This window comes from Tupaia chinensis, unplaced genomic scaffold, assembly GCF_000334495.1.
Source record: "Tupaia chinensis unplaced genomic scaffold, TupChi_1.0 Scaffold143755_1, whole genome shotgun sequence".
Lineage (NCBI taxonomy): Eukaryota > Metazoa > Chordata > Mammalia > Scandentia > Tupaiidae > Tupaia > Tupaia belangeri.
Window position 1 is genome coordinate 256,176 of NW_006203604.1, and position 26,787 is coordinate 282,962.

The following is a 26,787-nucleotide window of genomic DNA, read 5'->3' on the forward strand; positions in this document are numbered from 1 at the left end:
AAAAGCCACTCCTTCCACAAAAACAATGAGAAGAAACACTGGGGAAAAATAACCAAAATCAGCTTTATTCAGAACGTTTGAAATTAGCCAAAGAATTGTAACAATCTGAGAAACAATTCAAGAAAGACTGCTGAATCTCAGTAAGGGCAGCTGCTTTGTGGTGTTATAACTTTTCTTCTTTTTGAAATGGTATTTACAGAACTGCATTCCATATATGGAATTTTATTCTGTTCTAAAAAGAAATGAACTATTAAGCTATGAGAAGACAGAAGAATTGTAAATGCATGTTACTAAGTGAAAGAAGTTGGCCTATGGAGGCTACATACCATATGAGTCCAGTTATATGACATTCTGGAAAAGGCAAAACTATGGAGAGTACAAAGGTTAGTAGCTGCTAGGAGTTCAGGGAGAGCAGAGTATGTGTGGTCCACAGGGTAAAGGACAAGAGAAGATGGAATAGGTGAAACACCAGGATTTTTAGGATGATGAAATTATTTTGTATGAAACTATAGTTGTAGATATTATGCATCTGTCAAAACCCATAGAATGGACAACACCAAGAGTGAATCTTAATGAAAACTATGGATTTTAGTTAATAACAATGTATTAATATTAGTGCTTTAAAGGTAACAAATGTTCCACATTAACGCAAGACGTTAGTATTAGGGGAAACTGTGAGTGAGGAAAAGGAGGTGTGGGGTATATGGAAACTCTGGACTGCCTCTAAATTTTCTGTAAACTTGAAATTGCTCTAAAAAAAGTGTAAAAATGAGTTATGAGAGTGAAGACCATATTGGGGTGCCTTTCTCTCTCTCTACCACCTATGGAAGAAATAAATACAATTTCAAAAAGAATCTATTCATTATTATTTTTTTCATATTTATTATTGAGGAAAAAGCAATTTGTAAAACCATATGTAATTCTGTGATTGTAATTAAAATTCACATATGTGTGTGTATGTATATATGAATGTATTCATAAAAATGTGAGAAGTATAATATCAGTGATATAGAAAACTTATTAAGCATTTGAGAAAACTTTACTAAATCTGTTTTAAATCAGGAAGTTTCAATTGTACCTTTCTTTGTGATGACAATTTCAGATGGCGCTGTTTCTGACTTTTGCTGAAAAACTGAATCCATCATCTCTCCACTATGAGGGCTCAATGACATTTCAGGAGAAGAATAAATAGGACCTGAGTCAGGACTATTGCAGACAGTACCATCTGCAAAGAGAATCTGAAGGAAAAACAAAAGTTCTCAGCATTCTCAAGCGAGGGAGAGGCTGGTTAACAACAAACAGTGTGCATCAAACTGAAATACATGCAAAATAATCCCAAGAAGAGACGCTGGTTGCAGACCTCCAGGCTCAGCATCAGAGAGCATCTCATACAAGGGTCGATTTGGAGCCCAGAGATAATGGCTTAATAACCAGCACAATATTACTTTATATTTTTTCATTTACCTTCCATTTTGTTTCTTTTCCTTTTATTTCCTTTTATTGGATTGATTTGTGTTTGACTTTCTTTTTTTCATCCTTCTCCTTTCCCCTATGCAACTGGGACATTTCACACTCTATTTCAATTTCTTAATGACTAAATTAAAAACATTAGCATATATTTAAACATTTACTTTCCATTAATATCTACTTAGTATGTATAGTATCTTCAGGTATATTTAATTTAATTTTATTTTTTTGAGAGGTTTTTGCTATAGGGCGCATGCATTCGCCAGACAGACAGAGAGAGACATAGAGACAGAAAGCGAGAAATCACCCCCCAGAGGGGATGGTCACGCCACAATCCCTTCTCCTTCATTCTCCTTTCAGGATCTTGGGCACGCACGCACATGCGCCTGGCGTGAGTTCTAAGCCACCGGGTCCTGGATGCGAATCGCGGTCGACTATGTGGGAATCCGGCAACATAGCCATTATGCTAACTGCTGGTTCCCAGTATTTCCAGGTATTTTTGATACAGTATTAGTATCTACACACTTCCAATGAACATGAGAAGGACTGACTGCCATTGGTGTTTCTAATAAAACAAAAACCAAAAAGTCAAATGTACGCCTGTGTCTTAGTCTTTTACAGGTAACCGTTTCCTTTCAGGAATCTTTTGAGTCCTAAAATTGCATGACATATTTAGATGTTCTTATAAGAGAAATGACATCAGTCTTGACTGGCACTTGGTTGTCCTATTTGATCTGAAATATTTTTATTTTAAACTGTGAGAAAACTTCTTGTGTCTTTGATGATTTCCTCTTCCATTCTCACTATTTTCTTTACCTGGAAGAAGTTCTATTATATCGATTCTTTTTCAATATCTCTTCACCTTTCTCTCCCTCGTAATCCATTTTCTTCTACCACTTGATCTTTCACAATTATTTTTAATTTCCAAGAACTCTATTTTTTTCACAGCAATTTAAAAAAATTACTTTACATACTATGAATCTCTATACTTCCTATATTACTTCTACTCATTTTTTAAAAATTGAAGTATTTATTATTATGTTTAGGTGCTATTTCTTTAATTTAACATATTATATACTTGACTTTCATAGGGTTGGTTCCCCTCTAAGATTGATGATTATCAGTCATATTTCATGTTGAGAATCCCTTTCCACTTCTTGGTCACAGAGTATCTTGTCATAGGAGCTCCTAGCTGTGGCCACTAGGGAGAGAAGGAAAAGATACCTGGCTTCTGGGTTTTATGGTTTCTGGTTCCTGTCTTCCAGGTAGTTACCTGGGGAACTACCCTGATATTCTGAAGTCAGAGCTCCATGCATGAAACAACTACGTTTAAATTCCCATTTTGATTTTTATTTTTGCTGCAGGTTTTTCTTTTTAAATGGTTTAAATTTTGCTATCATTTTGTTCTCATTTGACTTGCATTTTTTAAGATCTACTGATGACATATTTCTTATCCTCCAGTGTTGTCATGAATTTTAAATTTTATTATTATTATTATTTTAGGTTTTTGCCATAGGGGACATGTGCTTGCTGGTGAGAAAAAGAGAGAGAGACACAGACAGGGAAAGTGAGAAATCACCCTTCAGTGGGGAGGTCACCTTGCATTTCCTTCTCCATTCTACCCTAGGCATTTTGGGCATGCACATACATGAACCCAGCATGCTTTTCAAGCCACCAGTTCCAGGATTCAAAGTGAAGAGTCTGCCATGTGGGATCCAGTGTCTTAACCACCATGCCACCTGCTGGCCCTAGTTATGAATTTATTATTTTGAAGTATTTTTTTCTATTATTTTAAGATATCTTGAAAGCGAGAGGAGGCAAACCCTGTGTTCAGTCTGTAATATTAGATCATACACAGAAGTGACAAGTTTGGGCTGGCCCCAAGGCCAGGGGTTAAGGGAGCTGGCTCCAACATGGATGACTGTGGTTTGAATCCTAACCCAGCAGTTTAAGGAATATGCTGGGTACATGTGATGCATGTCCAAAATCTCAACAGCATGGAGAAATGGAGAAAAAGGAATTGTGGTGTGATCATGCCTCAGCGGGGGTACTTTCTTCCTTTCCCCAACCCCTTGTTTCTTAATTTCTCTGGTAAGTGCATTTATCATACACACACACACACACACACACACGTTTATTTGCACACTGTTTCACATAGATGGCAATTTCCCTCTCTACTTTCTTTATTGGTCATTTTAAAGTGCCATTCTTTTTTTCAAGCAAGTTGTTCCTCTTCCCTGTTTCTTACCCAGATCCATCTGTCTTTTACTTTGTAGCAAGGAAGAGTATTTTACCTAGCATGTTCTTTTACCTGTGTGGATCCATCCAGCATATATTTGACAACCGTGCCTTGGCTGGTGATAACTCTCGATGCCTCCTGTTCCACTGGTGGCATCACTGTTTTATAGAACTCACAATGCTTTATCCTCTGGGGGTAGCTCTGACGAACCATGATGTTCCAGGTGGGTTCTTCATCTATAACATATTCACCTTAAAAAGAAAGAAGAAAGCTTTACTGTGAAGTGGGCAATGAGGTAGAGCTGGGGTTTGATCTTCTTGCTTAATTATTTTCATTCCTTTTTCTGCATCAGAACAATAACATGACAGACGGCCCAGAGTATTAGTTCTTTGCTCACCTTATTACAATCAAATGTAGTACAAGGTTACCTGCCAGCATAAAGTAGTTCCTTCTCCGTGTATAAGTCATTCTTAATAAGAAAGTCCAGGACATCTCTGGGAAAAATTACAAGGATGCAGGGTTTTGGTGTCTTAGATGCCTCCTCCTTTTTCTCATTGGTCCTTTCTTCTTCCCTTAGGGTGAATTCTCATACTGGATACACAATGGTGCTTGTCATCTGGTTTTCCAGAGACCCGGGTGAGTTACTCCCTCAGGTTGCCCTTTCCTAATTCATATATCATCTTCCAAATGTAACCTAATTTTTTCATCTCTATCTCAAACCAAGTTTCTCTCAGTATTCTGCTGTTTGCTAACAATCAAGGAGTAAGGCACCTAATAAGCTCCATTAGAAAGAAATTACTATAATGGAGGAATCCTGGCATACAGTACCTGCTCATTTTTTGCTAACTGAATAATTTCCTCTTAATTTGTAATGTGGTTCACTGGAGCCAAAATGCCTTCACACAAAGGAATTAGCATGTAACAATGGCATCCTAAAGATTATTTCAGGCTGGTGGGAAAATATTTTACAATGAATACATTCAGAGTACATTTCTAATCAAAGAAGTAATAATACAAGGGTCTCAAAAAGTTAATGGAAAATAGAATTGAAGTGTGAGTTTATATTGGTGCAAAACAACAATTGAAATCTATGCATGTTTTTATTTCATAATATACAGTTCTATGAACTTTTTGAAGACCTCATTACAATAAAACATTTATTAACTTTTTTCTTTATTAATGATAGAATATATGCATGCACATGTGAAATAGAGAAAGAGATGAGAAAGACAGAGAGAGAGAAACACCTCCCCCGCTCCCCGCCATAGTTCTGGTCATGCCATGATCCCTTTCTTCTAGTTCTCCAGCCTGACAGATCTTGGGCACTCACATACATGACTGGCATGTTTCAGGATGACTGGGCCAAGGATTCAAAGTGTGGTCATTCTGTGGGATCCAACTTCTCTTCCGCTGTGCATTACTGCTGCACTATGGAGTCCATCTGTTCTTGAGATAGTTCTGGACACTAAACGCTTTTTATACGCATCTTAGTATACCTCAACAACCCTTTAAAGTAGATGCTTTCATTTTCCAGATGAAGAAATGGAGGTTTAGGGGGCCAGCAGGTGGCATGGTAGGTGAGGTGCTGGACTCCCACATGGCTGACCACCACTCATATATCAGACCTGGCAGCTCGCTTTCTCTCTCTCTCTGTCTTTCTCTAGTTAAATGCAATAATAATAATAATAATAATAATAAATAATTCCAAAGTAAATAAATTTATTTAGAAAAATAAAAAGAAATGGAGGCCAGGAAAGGTTATATTTTCTTTTTAAAAATAATTATTTATTTAATTTTATTTATTCATTCATTTATTTTAATTTGACCAGAGAGAGATACACAGAAAGAGAGAGGGAAAGTGAGAAAGCAAGCCACCAGGTTCGGTACTCGAACTGCGGTCGGCCATGTGGGAGTGTCCAGCACCTTAATCACCATGCCACCTGCTGGTTCCCAGAAAGGTTATATTTTCTTTAAGGCCTTGTAGCCAGTAAGTGGCAAAGCTGAGATTTGAATCCTTTTGTTTTGTTTTTCTTTATTTCCTTTTAGTCGCCTGAAGATGTATGTGCTCACCAGAAAGAAACACAAAGACAGAGACGGGGAGAGAGAAAGCACACCCCAATGGAGTATGGTCACACTGCAATCTCTTCTTCATTTCTTCATTCTGTCAGGTGGGGCATGCACACACATGCAAGCTGCATGTTTTAAAGAGAGATTTTTGGTGTAGGGCGTGTATGTTTGCCAGAGAGACAGAGAGAAAGAAAGCGAAAAATCTCTTCTCTATTCTCCTCTTGGGATTTTGGGCACACATGCACACAAGCCCAGTGTGAGTTTCAAGCCTCCAGGTCCAGGACTCAAACCATGGTCAGCCATGTGAACATCTAGTGTTGTAACATTACACCATCTGCTGGTGCTGACCTGCATGTTTTTAAACTGCTGGGGCTGAGATCCCAATTGTGATCTCCCATTAGGCTCTGGCTCCCTAAACCACTAGGCTATAAGGGTTATCCCTTGAATCATTTTCTTTTAAACAAATTTTATGTTTTCTTATTTACATTTAACTGTACATTTTTTAGCATATGATTTTTCAATGCCTGCATACAGTGCATGATAATCAAGTCAAAGATATTACCATATATATTTTCAACAGAGAACTATATGTTCTCGCATCTGTTAAATATTTTTTCTCCGAGCTCCTCCCTGCCACCCTCTACAATCTACCTCCCTCCTACATAGTCTTTGGTATCTACTCTTGTCCTCCCACTAATATCTCTTAGAATCTTTCCATTTCTGCCATGGAGTGCAGGTATTCATTATATATCATATGGGGATATACAATATTTGCTCTTCTCAATCAATGGCCATGTTCCCCTGACTTGCCCTAACCTGTCTTGTCCTGATACAGCTGGGAGCTGAGCTGAAGAGTATGAGCCAGGGAGGCAGAATGTGAGGTAGCAGCTGCAGCACTTAGAATCCTTTTCTTTCTTTTTTCTTTTTTTGGAGAAGTTTTTGCTATAGGGCACATGCACTCACCAGAAAGACAGAGAGAGACAGAGAGACAGAAAATGAGAAATCACTCCCCAGGGTGGATGGCCACGTTGCAATCCCATCTCCTCCATTCTCCTCTCGGGATCTTGGGCACGCACGCACACATGCCCGACTTGAGTTTAAGCCTCTGCCGGGGACCAGCCTCGGCGTGGGTGGGTTATCTCGACGGAGGCGGCGAAGGTGAACTGCATGGCCCCGTCAAGCCTCCAGGTCTGGGACTCGAACCACAGTAGACTACATGGGAGTCCTGCGACATAGCCATTACGCTAACTGCTGGTCCCCAGAATCATTTTCTTATCCTATAAAAATAACCACATTATGAAAATCTTCTCTAACCAAACACACACACACAACATAAAGAAATCACTATCATTTGAACATTGTCTTTTTCTTTTTCTTTTCTTTTTTTTTTTTAAGAGAGATTTTTGCTATTGGGCAGGTGCACTCACCAGAGAAATAGAAAGCAAGAAATTTCCTCCCAGGGGGGATGGTATGGGCATGCTACAATCCTTTCTCCTCCATTCTCCTCTTGGGATCTTGGGCACGCATGCCCACACACCCCGTGTGAGTTTTAAGTTGCTGGGTCCAGGACTTGAATTGTGATTGCCTACATGGGAGTCCAGTGATATAATTATTATGCCACTTGCTGGTCCCTGAACAATATATTCTAAGTTAGCAAGTATTTTTCATTTAATTCCAAAGAATTCAAATCTAGGCTTTTTTTTTTTTTTCCTTATGCCATGGTAACCTTTTCTCTCCTGTCGAAGCCTTACTCTAATGAAGATACTATTACTTTGGTATTTATGCTGTAATTTTGTTCAGAATTGAGTTAAAATATTCATAACATATTAAAAATATGGTGCAGCAGATGACATGGTAGTTAAGGTGCTGGATTCTTCACACATGGCTAACCATGGTTTGAGTCCCAGAACCAGCAACTTGAAAATCACACTATGTGTATGTACATGCATGCCCAAAATCCCAGAAGGAGAATGGAGAATGAATTGCAGTATGACCATACCCTCTGGGGGATGATTTCTCACTTTCTGTCTGTTTCTCTCCAGGGAGCTCATACACCTTATGGGAACACTCCACCCCCCATATATATTTATTTATAATTTGCCAGAAGGAGTGTGTACTCTCCAAAGAGAGACATAAAGTTGGGGTTGGAGGAAGGAGAAAACACCCCTCATGGGGTATGGGCATGCTGTTCCTTTTCTTCCACTTCTCCCTCCTTTTGGGATTTTTGTCATACACTCACATACACATATGCCTAATATGTTTTCCAAGACACTGGGTCAGGGACTTGAACTGCATGGCTGGTCATGTGGGATCCAGTTTTCCTTACCATCAGTCCATGGGCTGGTCCATGTATGAAAGATTTTTAAAAAGATGATGTGTAGAGTTACTATTAACCACATTATCTGCCCTGATATAAAAATAAATATGTCAGAGTAGATAATGAAATTAATAGAATAGACAGATGAAAGAGGTTTGAAGATAAGATCAAGCAAATAAGCAAACAAACAAATATATCCTTGAGCTTCAACACGCCATCCCTTTCAATACACTCATAGCATCTTAGACTCTGGAAAATGTTTATTGACCATCTAACACAGGGGGTCCCATCATGGACAATCTGAACTACTAGGGATCCTTTGAAGTATATGAGGGGTCCATGGTCTACTGTTAATAACCCAGAAAGCCTAATGAAAAACAAAATTAAGACAAAATAGACTAACTACAACATGTGGTTTCCTTTTTTTTCCTTCATTTTTTTTTTGCTGATAAATAAATAAAATATTGAATTATTTTAACATTGGCATAGTCTTTTCTTTATTGCCATTTAAGGTTTTAGCCAAAGGGTGTGTGTACTCACTGGAGAGAGATGGAAAGAGATAGTGAGAGGGAAAATGAGAACTTACGCCCTATGGGGGATGGCCACACTACAATCCCTTCTCCTTTATTCTCCTGGGATTTTGTGCATGCAAGCACACATGCCCAGTATGATCTTCAAGCCACCAGGTTTGGGACTTAAACTGTAGTTGGCCATGTGGGAGTCCAGCACCTTCAACTACTGTGCCACCTGCTGGCTTCAATACAGGCATAGCCTTTTCCCTTTGAAAGATGTTCTTTTCAAATGTGGTGTACATAAAGAAATTATAATAAAGAGGATATAAATATATATAGATATAGAAACATTAAGATCTACTAACATAGTCTTAACATTCATCAGGTGAGGAAACAGTTCAGACACAGCCAGCAACTTACAAGGGCCATGTGGTTAGTTATGCCAAGACCAGCTTTAGAACTAAGCCCTGGTTTGGTGCTGCCTTTGTTGCATCTCCCACTACAATAATGGAGCACCATTTAAATCATGGTTAAATTCAATCACTAATGAGGATACCTATTAGCTTAAAGAAGTCCTATTGTACTTATTTATTCATCTGAAAAGATCAGAAGCCAAGAACAAAGCCAACAAAAACATTACAGACTCTGTAAAGTCATATAGTAATACCTGGGAATGAAGACTGATTTATCCTTTTACCTGTACTTCTGTTTGTCTACTTGGCACTCAGTGTTCTTTCTTGTAGTTGGCCCAGAAAAGTACTGTACTTGTGGGCCTCTGTAGAGGCAGGAAGGGAGACCACCCAGGAGTTGTTAAGAGTACTGAATTATCATCTCTTTATCAATAATGGTATTTTGGCTCTGGCTCTTAGGACTAGATGATCTTGGGCAAGTTACTCAACCTTCTTCAGACTCAATTTCTTTATTTTGTAAAATGGAGTTATTGGTACCTGGTTCATAATATTTGTATTTTGTCATTTATGTGAAATACTTACTGCCTGACCATGGTAAATGTTCAAAAAATGGTCATTATTACTATTGTCATTATTTGAAAGTAGCCTATTGTTTATTATCAACAAGAAGGTATGTTTAACTAGTAGGAAAATACCCAAATTCCAAGGATGACTTCACCATTTTCTGTATGACTTTTTCCCCCCCCGCTTTCCCATGCTACTCCTGCTAGTACTCACCTGTATTCTCTTGCCCAATGAAGGTCAAGTGGAGCCCATTGGGACAAGACACATTCAGGCTTTGAAAGGTGGGAACATTCACAGTCTCTTGTACAACTACTTCTGGTTCTACTTCTTCCTGTAAATAATTTAGTATGTCAATAATTCCTTGCCATTTTCTAAGTTATTTATTATAATTAATAAATTAACTAAAATTGTTAAAGTTTTGATGAGACTTGAGTACAGCCTGCAATACAGCCTGAAAGGAATGCATGCATCTCTGCTTTGCAGTTTATGTTCTACTTATAGAACAGCACTGGACAGGTGAGACAATGAAATGATTGTAGCAAATAGGTGGCATTTTTTTTTTTAAGAAAGATATCAAAGTTAATAAGAATAATTGAGAAAGGATTCATGGAAGAATTAGGGCTTAAAGTAGACTTTGAATGATGCCTCTGTTTGGATATTTAGGTGGAAGGGCAGCGCTACAGTTTGAATATTGGTGTTCCTCAGAATTCCTATGTTGAAACTTAATACTCAGAGTGATCGTATTAAGAGGTAGGGTTTTGGGGAAGTGATTAGGTCATGAGGGCAGCACTCTCATGAATGAGATTGGTGTCCTTATAAAAGACATTGAAGAGCTGTTTGCCCCTTCTGCCATATGACGACACACAGAGGGTACCATCTATGGATAACAGGCCCTCACTAGACATCAAATCTGTTTTTGCCCTTATCTTCAACTTCCCAGCTTCTAGAATTGTGAGCAATAAGTTTCTATTGTTTATGAATCATCCACTCAAAGGAGTATATATTTTTTAGAGTTTTTTTTTGCCTTAGGGTGTGTGTGCTCAGGGGGAGAGAGAGAGAGGGAGGGAGTGAGGGAGGGGGGGGAGAGAGAGAGAGAGAATGAGAATGAAAAATCATCTATCTCCCGGGGGGATGGCTACACCATAATCTCTTTTCCTCTTGGGCACACATGCTTGTGAGCCTAGTGTGATTTTCAAGTCACTGGGTCCAGGACTCGAATTGTGGTTGGTTATGTGGGAGTTCAGTGAAGTAACTGCTATACCACCTGCTGGCCCCTGTATTCCCCACCCCCCCCCGCCCCATAGGACACATGAGACTGCCAGAGAGAGACAGAGAAACTGTGAGAGGGTAAATAAAAAGTTACCCCCCAGGGGGGATAGCCATGCCTCTGTCCCTTCTCCTCCGTTCTTCTCCTGGGATTTTGGACATGCATACATTTGTGCCTGGTGTGATCTTCAAGCTTCTGGATCCAGGACTCAAACCATGTTTGGTTCATGTGAGAGTTCTGCTGGGCCCATAAGGTGTTTTGTTATAATCCCCCAAACAAAGATAGGCAGAGTATATAGTAAACCAAGATCTCCACTGCCTTGTTTTGTTTAATGTGTGCAGTCTGGATGTTAGAGACATCACACTATTAGGATATTTATCTTTATTTTCCTATAATGAGCATGTGTTGCTTTTGTAAGCAAGTAAAGTCAATAAAAGAAAATAAAGAACAATATTATAAATCAATGAGTATTTGGGTGTGCATACTTTAAAATCATAATTTTACGCCAGCTACGCCTGAATCCTTTGATTGGTTCTTGGTACTCAAGAATCAAAGTTACTTGATAACTTCCAAATAATTGCTAATGATGATCATTTCTGCTTTTTCAACTGGTTCTCTTTTGTTAGACACAAAAATCATTCCAACTTTTTTGCCCTGTTGATGGATTTTTGGTTTATTCTAGCTCATTTTGTATTCTTGATTATTTATGTTGCCCGGCTTTTTTCTTGTCACTAATGGAGGAAAAATGTGAATAATTAGCTAAAAGTAAATTAAAAGCACAAAGCAAAATTAAGAGAAGTGGGTTGTCCTTCTTCATTGGAAAAATGCTTGCACATGGATGTTTATTGAGGCACTATTTACGATTGCTAAGTCATGGAACCAACCCAAATGCCCCCGTATGGAGGAATAGATTGAAAAACTGTGGCACATATACTCTATGGAATACTACTCAGCCATAAAAACCAACAAAACCCTGGCTTTTGACAGAAAGTGGAAGAATATGGAAGATTTACTGCTGAGTGAGGCAAGCCAGGCTATAAAGGAGAGACATTGTATGCCCCCACTTAACATATACCGAGTGTCTGCACTTTATGACTGAAACTGATTGACTAACGGCTGTACAAACACAAGAGATGGGTGTGACTGTCAGATGAGATGTATGTGGAGGAGGGGGGTCTAATGAAGGACATTTGGAGAAGGGATATGGAGGTAGAGCATTGACGGGATGGGGAGGTGTGGTGTTATCGGTTGAAGATATTTTGATCAACCGGACTGGGGAGAAATGTTCACGTATTGAAATGCTCACATTGTAAGCTAAACAATGTGATTGAATGTATATACAAAAATAAATAAATAAATTTTAAAAAAAGAAGTGGGTTGTCCTTTAATGTTAATAGACTCTTAGCACATCTTAGTTACAGATCTTTGTCTTCCAATTATTTATTTCAGTGGAACGACATAAAGTATTAAAATAGGGAAGGTGCCAGATGGTGGCACAGCAGTAAAATCATCATCTCTCTTTGTGAGGCTGACCTGTAAAGGAAGGGTGCCAGTTGGTGCCTGAGGAACTCCCAGGGTACACCAGGAGTGTGTTCTTAATATCCAGGTTGGTTGAAACTGAGGGTTGGAACATGTCATCAAGACACTGTTAAGGTTCTCTCTCTCTCACAGAATAAAGAATTTTGTTGTTGTTTTTAATAAGGAATGGGAGGAAAGTGACCAACCAGAAGTCAAAAAGAAAAAAAAAAAGAAAGAAAGAAAGAAAGAAACACAAAAACAAACAACAACAACAAACCCCCCCTAAAACTAGGGTAGGAGAAGGTCAAAGTAGTTCTGAGCTCAGAATGAATGACCTGAGACAAACTGTGTCTGTCTCCTGGAGTGGGAGTCCAATTTCTGTGAACAAATCCTTCTTGTTCATTTAAAATGGAAACTATAAAGAATACTAGTGCATCTGTACAATAAAAAATATACACTATACTTTTGATATAAATCATGCTTTTTAAAAAGTAAATATTGAGGCAGAAACAGAGTTTTGGAATCTGCATCAAGGTTTATTTACCTTCTTCTCTTCTTCTTTTGGATGCTCCTCTTCTTTAAGGGATTCTTTGGGTTTTTCTTTGCCTTTTGTTTTCCCCTTTCCTTTTCCTTGAGAAACAGGCACTACAACAGGAATCACTGTTGCAGTAAGTGCTGAAGGGATAGTCAACATTGTTTCCAAGACAGGATCTTTCTCTTCTATAAATCCAAAAAGGGAAAAATAAGGAAATCCAACATTCATATTTGATATGCTTATTAAATATCATTTACCTTACAATTTATATAAGTTGGCAACAATTTTTACCTTGCTAAATATGATTTATCAGTTGGATATATTTCATGAGGAATATAGTTGATTTTGAAAATCAGGATTATAGTTTAAAATTTCAGGTACTTAAAACTTTGATAGGTTTGATGATGTAATCATTTCACATGTTCTTACCTTCTTATCTACACTGTAAAATCCTAATAACAGAGAAGTAACCAACCCTTGATCTACTTGAGAAATATTTGTGAGGCTCTTCATATATAAAATATTTGGTGCAACAAAAAATAATAAAAAGGGCCAGCCCAGTAGCACAGTGGTTAATCCTTGCATGTAAAGCTCGATCCCAAGTGACCAACTAGGTTCAAATCCAGGACCTGGAGGCTTGAATATATGCCAGATGCATGTGTGCATGTCTAAAATCCTGATGGGATGGAGAAATGGAGGAAAAAGGATTATAATGGGACCACATTCCATGAGGTGGAAGGATGTTCTCTCTCTGGTAAGCATCTGACAATATTCCCCCAAATTAAAATATATAATAATGAAAAAATTATAAAAGTCCTTATGGAGTCAAATAGTTTTAATAGTATCTGTATTTATATAACTCAGTATGAGGACATGATAAGTAGAAATGTAATGAATGGTACAAACAAGGAAATTCAGGGTGGAAATATATTGGTTCTGGTTGAGATGATGAAATAAATTTTCTTGTAGATTAATTTTCTTCTGGGTTTTAAATAATTGACAGAATTTTAGAAAGAGATCTGGTGGGGGGGGGAGGGATTACTGGGGAGCTTCAGAATATTCTTTTCCTCCGGAGTTGTATTTTTTTCTGGGTTCCAGACCTCTACTCACTGGATCTCCTACCTTTCTGATCGATCTTTTTCTCAGTCTAGTTTTCTGACCCTTATTCTTTTGTCAATCCCTTAACTGTTTGCAGGTCAGGGTTTATTATATCCTCAACCATAGCTGCCTATAATAATTATTCATGGAATTAAAAAAAAATAGTAGTGTTCAGGTTTCACTTTGGTCTACTGATTCAGATTCACTGGAGAAGAGGCCCAGACATTTATATGTGTGAAACACTTCACAAAACACTTCATAAAACACATAGTCAAGGATGACTACTTTACTGTAGATATTAAAATGGATGATCTCATTTGCTAGTGATACTCTAGCTATCAACTACATGCTAATGACTCCAAAATTTACATCCCAAGCCATGCCCTCCTCCCCTCCTTTTCAGTTCCAGATCTATGTTTCCAAATGTGTTAGAGACACTTTAAACTCAATTGAATCGCTCTTCTCCCAAGAGGGTTAACTCTCCTATGTTAATATCGTTAACCATTCTTCTCAATCTAATTAATGCCATGACCAGATTTGTACCGTTTCCTAAGACAGACATTTAGACCATTCACATTTTCTCTTTTTGACTCATGCTGCACCTCCAACCAGTCACCAAGCCCTTAGAACTTTCTCCTCAATCAAACCTCTTATCTATTTCTATTATCTTAACTCAGGGTCCCATTATCACTTGCTAGGTCTTTTGTTGGAGTTTCCTAACTGATATCATGGGACCTCCAATGCTACCACTTCAATGATCTTTCTGAATGTCACTAGAATTAAGTTCCTAAAGTAAAGTGCGGTCATGTCACTTCCCTTACTGAAAACCTCTGCATTCATTTTCCATGTAGGACATATAAGACTCTACAATCTGGTCCTCACATGTCTCTACTACAGCCATGCAGAACTTTTCACCTTTCTGTAAAGATGTCATACTTTTACGTAACTGTGTGTTTAATACAAATAGTTCTGCTCTCTAGATCCTCTTTCCTGTTTTCTGTCAGGATAGTCTCTATCCATTTCAAAAGTTTTATCTCAATTGCTACAATTTCTAAGAATGTATTTGTTCCCAGTATTCTGTTTACATATAACTTTTGTGTATTATGATAGTAGAATGGTATACTACTCTAAGTAAGAAAGTACAGAGTCGTATTCAAACTTGATTGGATTTCTTTATGGTTTTGCCTATTCTGGAGCAGTTCATTTCTTATCCAAAGGGTACTAAACTATCTTTAGCTGTTTATACACAACTAAAGTGGGAGAAATGGACTGGAAATTTGCTTAGCCATTAGTAGATAAAAGTTCTTAAATAGTAGCATTATATGCATCTTCAAAATTTATAATATGTATTATTTTTACAAAAGACATGCCTTCAGCTTTTTTTAATACACAAAAGGCAACACATTACTTATCATCTACACTATAAATATTTTCAAATGTAGGGCTCACAATTTGAAATTAGGAACATTTGTTTTAAATGGAATGACTGTACATACTTTAGGATTAAATCAAGAATATGAAATCACTTAAGAAATAAGGGCAACATAGTTAATTTAGAGCAGGGAATAAATATTTTAATCCCAAACATAAGTTCAGAAAAAGTAGAATTTACTAATGAGTGCATGGTAATAATAAATTTTAATACATAATTTGTTAGGCATTAAAAAACTTCTCCAATTACTGGTTTAAAAACAAATCAATTAGGGAACCAGCAGTTAGCATAATGGCTATGTTGCTGGACTCCCACGTAGTCGACCGCGGTTCGAGTCCCACATCCGGTGGCTTAAACTCACGCCAGGCGCGTGTGTGTGCGTGCTCAAGATCCCGAGAGGAGAATGGAGGAGAAGGGATTGCAGTGTGGCTATCCCCTCTGGAGGGTTGATTTCTCGCTTTCTATCTCTCTGTCTCTGTCTATGTGGCGAGCGCACATGCCCTATAGCGAAAACCTCTCAAAAAAACCCCCCAAAAACAAAAAACAAATCAATTACAAAATTAAAAGACAAAATATTGAATAAAGCAAAAATACCAACAAACCCAATGCACTCTCTAACTCACTAGATCTTCAATATTTGGTAAAAGATAAGAAACAAGATTACTATCCATATGAATCTGTTTCTGCAGAAAAGGAACTACTTAACAAGGTGGATAATTAGATTATCAATACCTACACTAACACATAGTTTTAGGGCTCTATGACAGAGAGATTACCTTTTGATTTTATAATGCTTTTTAAAATATATTGTCATTAGATCCCTCTAAGATACAGAGGGAACCAACATTTCCCAAGTAGTTCTTGGTAAACTGACATACTATTTTGTGGTCTATAAGAAATAGCTTCTAGAATTTGTTTATTGAAAGTGGGTGAATCTGTTTATCCTTCAAGATATCCAATATCCTAAAGATTAATGTCCTAAAGTACACTGAGCAGTTCCACAATCATAGGATTCATAAGAACATTATTCTACAGGAAATCAAGAGCATATCTTGAGCAGTCATGGTTTTTTGGGGGAGCATTGATTCTCAGGCTCATCGGCATTAGTTAACAGAGATAATTGGAGTGTGTGTGTGGGTAAACACATCAGACCTAACACGTACTTGTGGTTATATTAAAGATCATATAAGTAGTAAATGATGTTCAGTATATCAACGCATTTTTGTTTGGTATGTATGAAAGATTACATATGCACATATATACACACATATGTACATAAATATGTATATGTGTACACATCTCATATTCCTCCTTTGTAGAAAAAACTACAAAGGGCATTTAATCAGAACATTTTACTGACAATGAGCAGACTGGCCACGGAGCACACTTATTTCACCTGGAGCCATTCCACTCGATCCGTAATAACTTATTGAGAGGCAGATTCCATTTTCTAAGGTGGCAGAGAAAGATCCAAACTTACTGACAGCTTTATTCTCTGCAGAGGATACTTCTAAAAGAGAAAATCAAATCAGAGATGATTTTATTTAAGATAAATATAAGCAAAAATTTCAGAAAGGCTGAAAATGGAGGTCTTAGCTGGTCTACCAAATCAACTTAAAAATAATTGGTTTATGAGTCAGCATGTGGCATGAAGCTTAAGGCACCTGGATTCCATATGGTCGACTACAGTTCAAGTTCCAGACCCAGTGGCTTGAAAATCACACCAAGCACATGTTTATGCATGCCCAAAATCTCAAGAGGAAAATGGAGGAGAAGGGACTACAGTGTAGCCATTTTGCCTAGGGGGTGATTTCTCACTTTCCCTCTCACTGTCTCTCTCTCTGATAAGTGCATATAGTGAAAACCTAAAAAGAAAAAAAAATTAGTTTAGTCACAACCAGGTACTCAGGGCTGTTTGGAGTAGGGTGGAATTACAAAGATGAGAATGTGAAACTTTAGTTTTAAGGGCGTTAGGTTAAGAGTGAAGAGAGAAAATAAATTCTTTGATAGCATAGTCATATGCAGATTACCCATCTAATAGATTATCCACATAACAGTTAAAATGAAAATCAGCAGTGACTCAGCCGGTGGTGTGGTGGTTCAAGCGGCTAGATTCCACATGGCTGACTTTGTAATTTGAGTCCTCAACCTGGAGGCGTGGAACTCATGCCAGGCGTGTGTATGTGCATGCCCAAAATCCCATGAGGAGAATGGAGAAGGGATTGTTGCCATGCCTCGGAGGATACTTTCTCGTTTTTTTCTCTCTGTCTGTTTCCCTTTAGTAAACTCATATGCCCTACAGCAAAAAAACAAACAAAATGAAACAAACAAAAAGCAAACAAATGAACTTCATCCATTTGGTTTCAATTTCCTCTCATTTTATAATATTTTCTTAAATACCCACATTCAAAATTATTACACATAAAAACACATTTTAAATTGTTTCATCATAATTATAAAGCAAAATCTGTTATGGTACACATTTTTAAGACCTATGTGAAGACTGTAAATTTTCTGTTCTGTCTCATTCGACAAAAAGCAGTTAATTTCCGCAGGTGGTGTTTCCTGGAAAGGATCAATGGTGTCATCAGGAGGTTTCATGGTGTATAATTAATAGACACTCACTTGCAGCTTTCATCTTCAGGCATACAAGGGATCTTACAGCCACATTTATATTTCCCTTTTCTTTGCAACCTAAGAAATCTGGTACTACAGAGAAAAATGAAATGATAGACCACGGGAAGAAACCTCATCGTATGCAGTGAATATTGGAGAAAAGCAAAAGTTTCAGTAAGAATCAATTAATGGGGATGGGAGTCCTAGAGATCGCATTTGGTACAAGTGGCTTGAACCAAAATGAAGAACAGAAGGGAATCACAAACTCAGTGTTGCTATAATACATAAAGGTAGTCCACCTGGGCAGACTCTATGACAGCTGGAATCAAGAGCTGGATGCCCAGAGGGAGCAAAGCCAAGTAGCAGCCCATTATGGATAGATATACACTTTACATTCAGAAAATGTACAGAAGCACGATGGCCAAACACCTCCATTTCCATCCAGAAACCTTCTGTGTGCTAAGTGCAAGGGATACACACATGTGTATCAGGATGGGTTTGGCACATTGTTTAATCGTCACTGCCACAACGATGCAGCTACCTACCTGTTTCAAGATTTGGTTCCACATTTTTTTCTTCTTTTTCTTCCGAAGAACAGTCCTCTTCATCCTCCTTTTTTATAATTTCTACAGGGTCTTTTAAATGAATCATAAAATTGTGTTTGTCCTTTTTCACTTTCACTTTGATAAAAGTTGAGCCTGAGGAAGAACCATGGGATAGAAAATGGGCTAGCTAGGATGCCTCATTAAACTTCTTGACAAGATGTTTAAATACACCATAGAATTTAAACCAGGGAGTGAAAAGTACCTAGGAAATATCAACATCTCTATAAATGGATGCCTAAAGGAATAAAATGTTGGTAGAATTCCAGGAGAAAACAGCAGGTGGATCAAGGAGGCATCTATAGGCCTTCTAATCACATCTCAATCTAAATTGCAGAGGAGAAAATAAATGGTCTAAGGCAGTGTACACCGATGACTAACTTTATGATGCATCAAATGAGACAATTCATGTGGAAGGGTTTTATAACTTATAAAAATGGTATGTGTTATGATAACTATTACTATTATAGAAATTTTAAGAATTTTCCCTGTAGTCCATTTTCTCTTTTTGTGTTCTGACTTCTCTTTTCTTCTCCATTTTTAATATCCAGTTTTTTCCAACTTCGATTGAGTTATTATCTCTCAAAATTGATAGGATTCGGATGAAGATATTATTAGGTCAATGGAAAAGTCATTACATATTCTCTGTTTTCCTATGCAAAAATGTATCATGACTCTTCTGACTACTCAATATATTTACTATGACCCGTACAAAATTTACACACATTATACGCAAATAATTTATTTTTTGGAGGTTTGCTATAAGGTACGTATGCTCACCAGAGAGAAAGAGAGAGATAAAGAGAGAAAAAGTGAGAAATCACCCCCTAGGGGTGTGGCTTGCCACAATCCTTTCTCCTTCATTCTCCTTTCAGGATTTTGGGGATGCACACACATGTGCCTGGCATGATTTTCAAGCTGCCAGGTCCAGGACTTAAAACACACAGTCGGTCATGTGGGACCCAGCCACCTTAACCTTCATGCCATCTGCTGATCCATGAAAATTTTCATAAGAGTTAAATTAACTGGATATTGGCAGCAGGACTCCAAGCTCCGTGCTTGAGCCTAGGTCAGAAACAAGTTATAAATTTACAGTACGTGCTTAGTTTCTGAGATAACAGTACCTGTTGCAATTAATATCATTATTTGCTTATTATGGTTACTATTATAGGTTGAGCATCCTTATCCAAAAATCTGAAGTCAGAAGCACTCCAAAATCAGAAACTTTTTGATTGCCAACATGACACTGCAGTAGAAAATTTCACACTTGATCTCATGTGACAGATTACAGTAAAAGCGCAAATGTACAACCCATAGTTTATTTAGTGTCCCCAAGAAGAAATAAGACCCTCCCAACCCCTTCTCCTATGATATATCTTTTCCAAAGAAAGATTTCCCAAAAAAAAACCTACACAAGGATACAAAGGGTTTAATGTGAAAAATCACTGTAAATACTACATAAAATTACCTTCAGCCTAGTGTGTAAGCTGGATAAATAAGTAAATTTCATGTTTGCATATATGCAAATACTCCAAACTCTTAAAAATTTCAAATCTGATGGGGTTAGGTGGCGTGGTGGTTGAGATGCTGGACTCCCACATGGCCGACCACAGTTCAAGTCCTGAACCTGGCAGCTTGCTCTCCCTTTCTCTTTGTCTGTCTGTCTCTGGTCAAAATTGAGGAATAATGATAATAAATAAAATTAAAAAATAAATTAAAGAATTCAAATCTGAAGTATTTCTGGTCCCGGACATTTTGGATAAGGCCCCATGCATTTTAGATAAGGGATTGTGCACTATTTACCAATCTATGGAAGTATTTAAATATTACAATAAATGGAATGGTCATTTCGGTGTGTCCTAGCTAAACTCTTGGTTGGTTTATGTGTTGCAGAGTCAAGTATAGTAGAAGAATGGAACCTACATGGCCTAATCCTGACCCTGGTGGCTTACAGAACATACCAGACACATGTGTATGTATGCCCCAAATCCCAACAGGATGGAGAAATGGAGAAGGGTTTGAGGCTTGACCATGCCTTATTGAGGACTGCTGTCTTCCTCTCCTCTTCCTGTGTCTTTCTGTTGCTCTCTGGCGAGCACAGGTGCTCTCTGGCTGTTATAACTAGCAAGTATGCGAAGTCTGAAAATGCTTAATGTGACATGTAAATGAATTACAGTGACTGAATCAACACTCTCATCAATCACACTATGTGCAAGGCCCCATGATTATCTGAAATGCATCACCAACTTTCAGGCCATTAATCAGCTGTTTTCAAAATGTACCTTTTTTGAATGTTGTCTTTTCTACTTCGATCTGTCCTCCATCAGAAGGATACAGATAGTAATTTGTCCCTGAGATTTGGATGGGTATATCTCCCATATTGTATCCTCGAAACTAGAAAAGAAAACGTCAAGCTTTGAGTATACCACTGCAACTGACAAAAATCAACTTAACAGTGTTAGCCAATTAAAGTTGCCATAAGCTTAATTTCCGCTAAATGATATGTCTGACACTTTGTAGACTTGGAGACTCATGTCATATTATCTTTAGGACCTGTGATGTTACAACGGCAGCAGAATTAAAGGTCTGTGATTTTAAACTGTGTTCACTGGAACATCCTCATAACCCGGTCTAAATCAAATCATTGCTATTATTGCCAAGGCGGCGTGAGAAGAAAACAAGTTCTCAGCCACTGGCTGCTGATTTTCTGTTTAGAGTGAATTGATATAGAGGAGCAGCAAGACACATTTTACCAAATGTTGCTATATATAGAACTCGAGGTGATTCTGGTGTTTACCGAAACAGGAGAAGAGTTGGTTTAGAGTAGTAGCTGCAAAGGAAAGGAAGCTGTTATCTTTCTTTTCATTCCCCCTGTCCCCCCACCCCCTCACACACACACTAGGTTTCCCCCAAAATAGCAACCTGTGGGTGAACTGGCAAAGGCGAGTTTTATGAAAGCATAAAAGCCGCAAACATAGGTGTCTACAGACAGGCAACCGAATGGACTCAAGTCCTACCACCTGAGACAGATGAAGCCAGCTTTTGTGTTGACCTATCACAGCTGCTTATTTACAAATTCCTGAATTAATACTTTTGTATCAAATTCCTATCTTTACTGCTTTGGTAAACTGGGTTACCTGGTACTCAAAAACTGGCCTGAAGCTGTTCCTAGCTTAGTCATTGACTACAAAGAAGATTCTAGGTGTCGCAGGATGGAATCCAGGTTTGTGCTCATTGATACCAAAAGAAACCCCAAGGCTTTCTGTGATAGAAGTGAAGATAAGGGGACCCATGTTTCACAGAAGCCATGTTTCCCCCAAACAATTAGGAATAGCCCAAAGGAGCATTAGGGAATTGCTTTTACCGGGTAAACTCTTTCAGGTTCCGATTGCTGGAGGGGCTCCTCTGTTCCTTCTGAGATCTTAATTTGTTCTTCTTTAACTTTATCCCTCAAAGAAGCTTTTTTCCTCGGAACCCTAATTTCTTCTTTTTCTACCTTCTCCTTGCCTTTCTTTTTGCCAGCTTCTTTACTCTTCTTTTCTGCTTTCTTTTCTTCTCTTAAGCGTTCCTCTTCTGCTAAGCGATCTTGTTCTTCTTTCCATGCCTGTAAACACATTTTAAAAAATTATTTTTGTAATTTAAAATTTTATTTCTTTATTACTTTTAAAATATTTTTATTACATTTAGTCACTGTACATCTTCACAGCATACAAAATAAATTTTCCTAGCGTGAATACTGTATATTAGTCCAAAGATAATACTAAACACATTAACAATGGATAATTTTCCATTTTTGTGTCCATTAAATGTTTTACCCTTTTTACCCCCTTGATTCCCTCCTGCCCCGAACTCCATTCTTTTCACAGATTTTTTTTATCTTGTCCGTAAGGTGCCTTCACTGTGGCTGCGTACCTAGCATCTTCCCAGTGACAGAGGTGTTGGGAATGTCATAGTTGATACTTTGTCCTAATCTCTATTTACATCTGACTTAAAGTTCACTTCCAGCATTATCCTATTTAAAACATTTAACTGAATTTTGAAACAAATTACATGTGGGTACAATTTTTGTTTAGTTTGGAGACTACTGAACTGATTTTTGTATTGGATGATTGGAAAAGTCATGACGCATTTTTGCATAGAAAAATATGTCATGACTTTTCTGACGACCCAATAAACAGTATCTCTAACAAATCAAAATACTGAGCTAGAAAGGCAGGGGTCAACCTCGATTCTCTTTCTCTCATTAACTTCTGTACACTAAAGTTTGCCAATTCTCCTCAGAGATCTCTCTTCACATCAGCTTCATCTCTCACCCTCTGTTGTGATTTCCTTACCTCTAATCTTTATTGTCTTTGGCGTGAACTATTGCAGCCTCTTAGCTTGTCTGCTAGTTTCCTATCCTTATGTACATCAATCTAATCCTTAATTTAGGTCCTAAATGTGACCTATCAGCAATGGAGTAGACAAAGTGCTCAGAAAAGCATTCCTGACACACAATGTTTTAAAATGATAAAGTATAAAACCAACATTATACAGTAATACATAGCAGGGCTTACAGACTAGTAATGGGTGTGGGAAGCACTACTCCAGTGATGTATGTGAGCACTAGAGACAATTTCCCACGGTATCTATCATCTCTGACAGCCTAGAACTTGAAGCTTAAGGGATTATGGGGAATGGAGACAAAGACCCAAGAGATCAGATTATAGACCTCTGAATAAAGCTGATATTTTGAAGAAATCAGACACCTGTACAAACCTCTGCTAAAGGAATTTGTAGAGGAAATACTTTAGAATGTAAGGTGTAAGAAATGCTCAATAAATGGTATGCATGGGGCTAAATCTAAACAACACTGAGTATATGAAACTATTACAACAATAATATCTAATTTATGGGAATAAGAAAAATAAAGATAAAAATGTAAACATAAATTTAAATCATTTAAATTCCTTGTATTTATCACAAAGCAAGAAATATTTTATTAAGATTAGATTTCACTAAATTATATTCGCATGAATTTCTAGAGTTGCTACTAGCAGAATGGAAAGCATATAAATATATATATATATATATATATACACACACACATATAATATTCATGTGTACATACATACATACACATACATATATACTGCATTGTATAATATATATTATTAATTATATATAATAACATTTATATATTAAAGGGCCTAATAGTAAATATTTTAGGCTTCTGGCGGTGTGCTACGGCATGGTGTTTCCAAGTCAGTGGTCAGTGTGGCCACATTGTAGTTTGAAAGTGGTCATATGAGAGTATTTACCCTACAGGTAGCAGCAAATGCTACAAACCGGGGATCGACTGATTGGTTACCTAGACTGAAAAAGTGGTGGAAAAGATAATAATATAGATTAAACGTAAAAGTGCGTTGGGGCCGGCCAGCAGTTGGCATAGTGGTTATGGCTCTGGACTCCTACATGGTATGGCTCTGGACTCCTACATGTTCAACTGTGGTTCAAGTCACAGACCTGGTGACTTGAAAATCATGCTGAGTGCATGCCAAAAATCCCAGGAGTAGAATGGAGGAGAAGGAATTGTGGCATGGCCATCCCCCACCTGGGGGGGATTTCTCACTTTCCCTCTCACTGTCTCTCTCTGTTTCTCTCCAGCAAGTGCATGTGCCCTATGGCAAAACCTTTAAAAAAATAGAATCTCTTTTTATGTGGAGAGAATAATATTTTACTTATTCAGACTAAAAATCAGAATTCCTTATCATCAAATTGATTGCAAATGAAAAGAGAAAAACGAACTACAAAAGAAAGCAAAAATAAGAGGAAAAGGATGAAATTCCAAATATATCAATAATCTGAATAAATAGAGATGGATTCAGCTTTCCTGCTAGAAGACAAAGTTCATCAGAAAATATTTTTTAAAAATTTAGCTTTTAGTCCTTGTTTATAAGAGATACTCTTAAAATAGAGTTTCATGTCTCTTGTGAGTGGTATTTGTTTTCTATTACATTTTCTTTTTTTAAAATTTTACTATTATCATAATCTTGTTTATATTACATTGAATCACATATAACTTTATAGTGTATTATATTTATTTTTCCAGAAGGAATTCTATACATTTTCTAATTGGTTATAGATGGCAAAGAGAAACTCCAGTGATGTTTTCCATGTTGATCTTCTAATACAACTTGACTTCCACAATACTTTTTTTTTTTTTTTTTGAGATTTTTGCTATAGGGTATGTGCTCTAGCCAGACAGACAGAGAGAGACAGAGAGACAGAGAGTGAGAAATCACCCCCACCCCAGGGGAATGGCCATACCTCAATCTCTTCTCCACACTCTTCTCAGGATTTTGGGCATGCATGCACATGTACCTGGCGTGAGTTTCAAGTCACCAGGTCCTGGGACTAGAACTGCGGTTGGCTTTGTGAGAGTCCAGCAACATAATCATTACACCATCTGCTGGTCCCCTCAATATATTTTAAACTCCAGCACAGAGTGACTTCAGGAAGACAGAAGAATGAAACTTTCCAGCCTTCTCCTTACAGAAACACCAATTTGAAAAACTGTTCACAGATGAAAACACTTTCAACAAGAGCTAAGAAAACCAGGTGAATGATGATAGCACTTGGATTTGGCACAGAAATAAGATGCACTGAAGACAGTAGGAGGATAGTTCCACATTGCCCATCTTAGCCCTACCCAAACCTAGGCAGCAGAATGGAGAGAGCACCTTCTACACAGGAGAAGGAAAGGGAAGTGAACACCATACTTCTTAGACCCCAACACTGGGCCTGCTTAAGTAAAACCTGGTACCAAGCATGCCAGATTTTAGGTTGGTATCCATGATCTAAATTTTCAGGCCTGTCCCACTGTCAGGCCCATCCTGGCTGCCCCAGTCTTCAAACCACTCCCATTTCCAGTTAGCTCCTCTGGTCCATCCATATTATTTGCACACAAGTGCTGCTGTGAGCATAAAACATACCAGATCTTTTTTTTTTCTTTTTTCTTAATTCATGATAAAGTGCATCAGTGTGCATGAGAGAGAGAGAGAGAGAGAGAGAGAGAGAGAGAGAGGAAGAGACAAAAAGAGAATGTTCCACAGCATCTGGACATGCTGAAATGCCCTTCTCCTTTAGTCCCCCAGCTCTTTGGACCTTGGACACTCAATACATGTGCCTGGTGTTTCTGGCTAACTGGGCAAAAGACTCAAACTGTAGTCATTATGTGGGATCCAGCTTCTCTAGAGCAACATATTACTGTGGTGCCACATTTTGGTGGCTATGGTACTTTGTTCATCATCTTTAATATATTTTTTTTTGAAAGAGAGTTTTGCTATAAGGTGTGTGCGTTCGCCAGAGAGAGACAGAGAAACAGAAATGGAGGAATCACCCCTGAGAAGGAAGGGCCATATGCAATCCCTTCTCCTCCTTTCTCTTCTTGGGATCTTGGGCATGCACACACATGTGGTGCCAGGTGTGAATTTATTTTTGTTTTTTGGGGTTTTTTTTGAGAGGTTTTTGCTATAGGACACGTTCACTTGCCTGGAAGAAAGAGAGACAGAAAGATAGAAAGTGAGAAATCACCTCCCCGTGGGGGCAGGCCATGCCACAATCCCTTCCTCCCTTCTCCTCTCGGGATCTTGGGCACGCATGCACACGAGCCCAGCGTGAGTTTAAGCCACCGGGTCCAGGACTTGAACCACGGTCGACTACATGGGAGTCCAGTGACATAGCCATTATGCTAACTGCTGGTCGCCCGGGTGTGAGCTTTAAGCTGCTAGGTCTGGGACTTGAATCATAGTTGACTACATGGAATCCAGTGATGTAACCATTATACCATCTGCTAGTCCTTATCATCTTTAATACTTCTTATCTCAAGGGCTCATTTTCATTTATTACAAAAGCAATATATTACTTTTGTAATTATAAATTTCAATTAAAAATATGTAAAGAAGGGTGGACCCATGGCCTTGTAATTAGGGGATCTAGGTCCCACACGGCTGACTATGTAGTTTGAGTCTTGGTCCCATGGCATCAAGAAACACACCGAGAATGTGCACATGCATGTCTAAAATCCCAACAGGTGGAGAGAAAGAAGGAGAAGGGATTGCATCATGACCATACCCCACTGGGGGGTGCTTTCTTCCTCTTT

General features: G+C 38.0%; 1 protein-coding gene across 1 annotated transcript in view; it reads right to left on the minus strand.

The window, feature by feature from the left end:
* Nucleotides 1–26,787, minus strand: part of SPAG17 (sperm associated antigen 17) — a 235,151-nt gene that overhangs the window by 70,996 nt on the left and 137,368 nt on the right. The window contains 8 exon segments of the mRNA XM_006164886.3: nucleotides 1,079–1,238; nucleotides 3,779–3,957; nucleotides 9,790–9,907; nucleotides 12,906–13,081; nucleotides 16,823–16,936; nucleotides 18,588–18,740; nucleotides 20,927–21,038; nucleotides 22,009–22,248. Of these exon segments, the coding sequence (XP_006164948.1) occupies nucleotides 1,079–1,238; nucleotides 3,779–3,957; nucleotides 9,790–9,907; nucleotides 12,906–13,081; nucleotides 16,823–16,936; nucleotides 18,588–18,740; nucleotides 20,927–21,038; nucleotides 22,009–22,248 (1,252 nt within the window).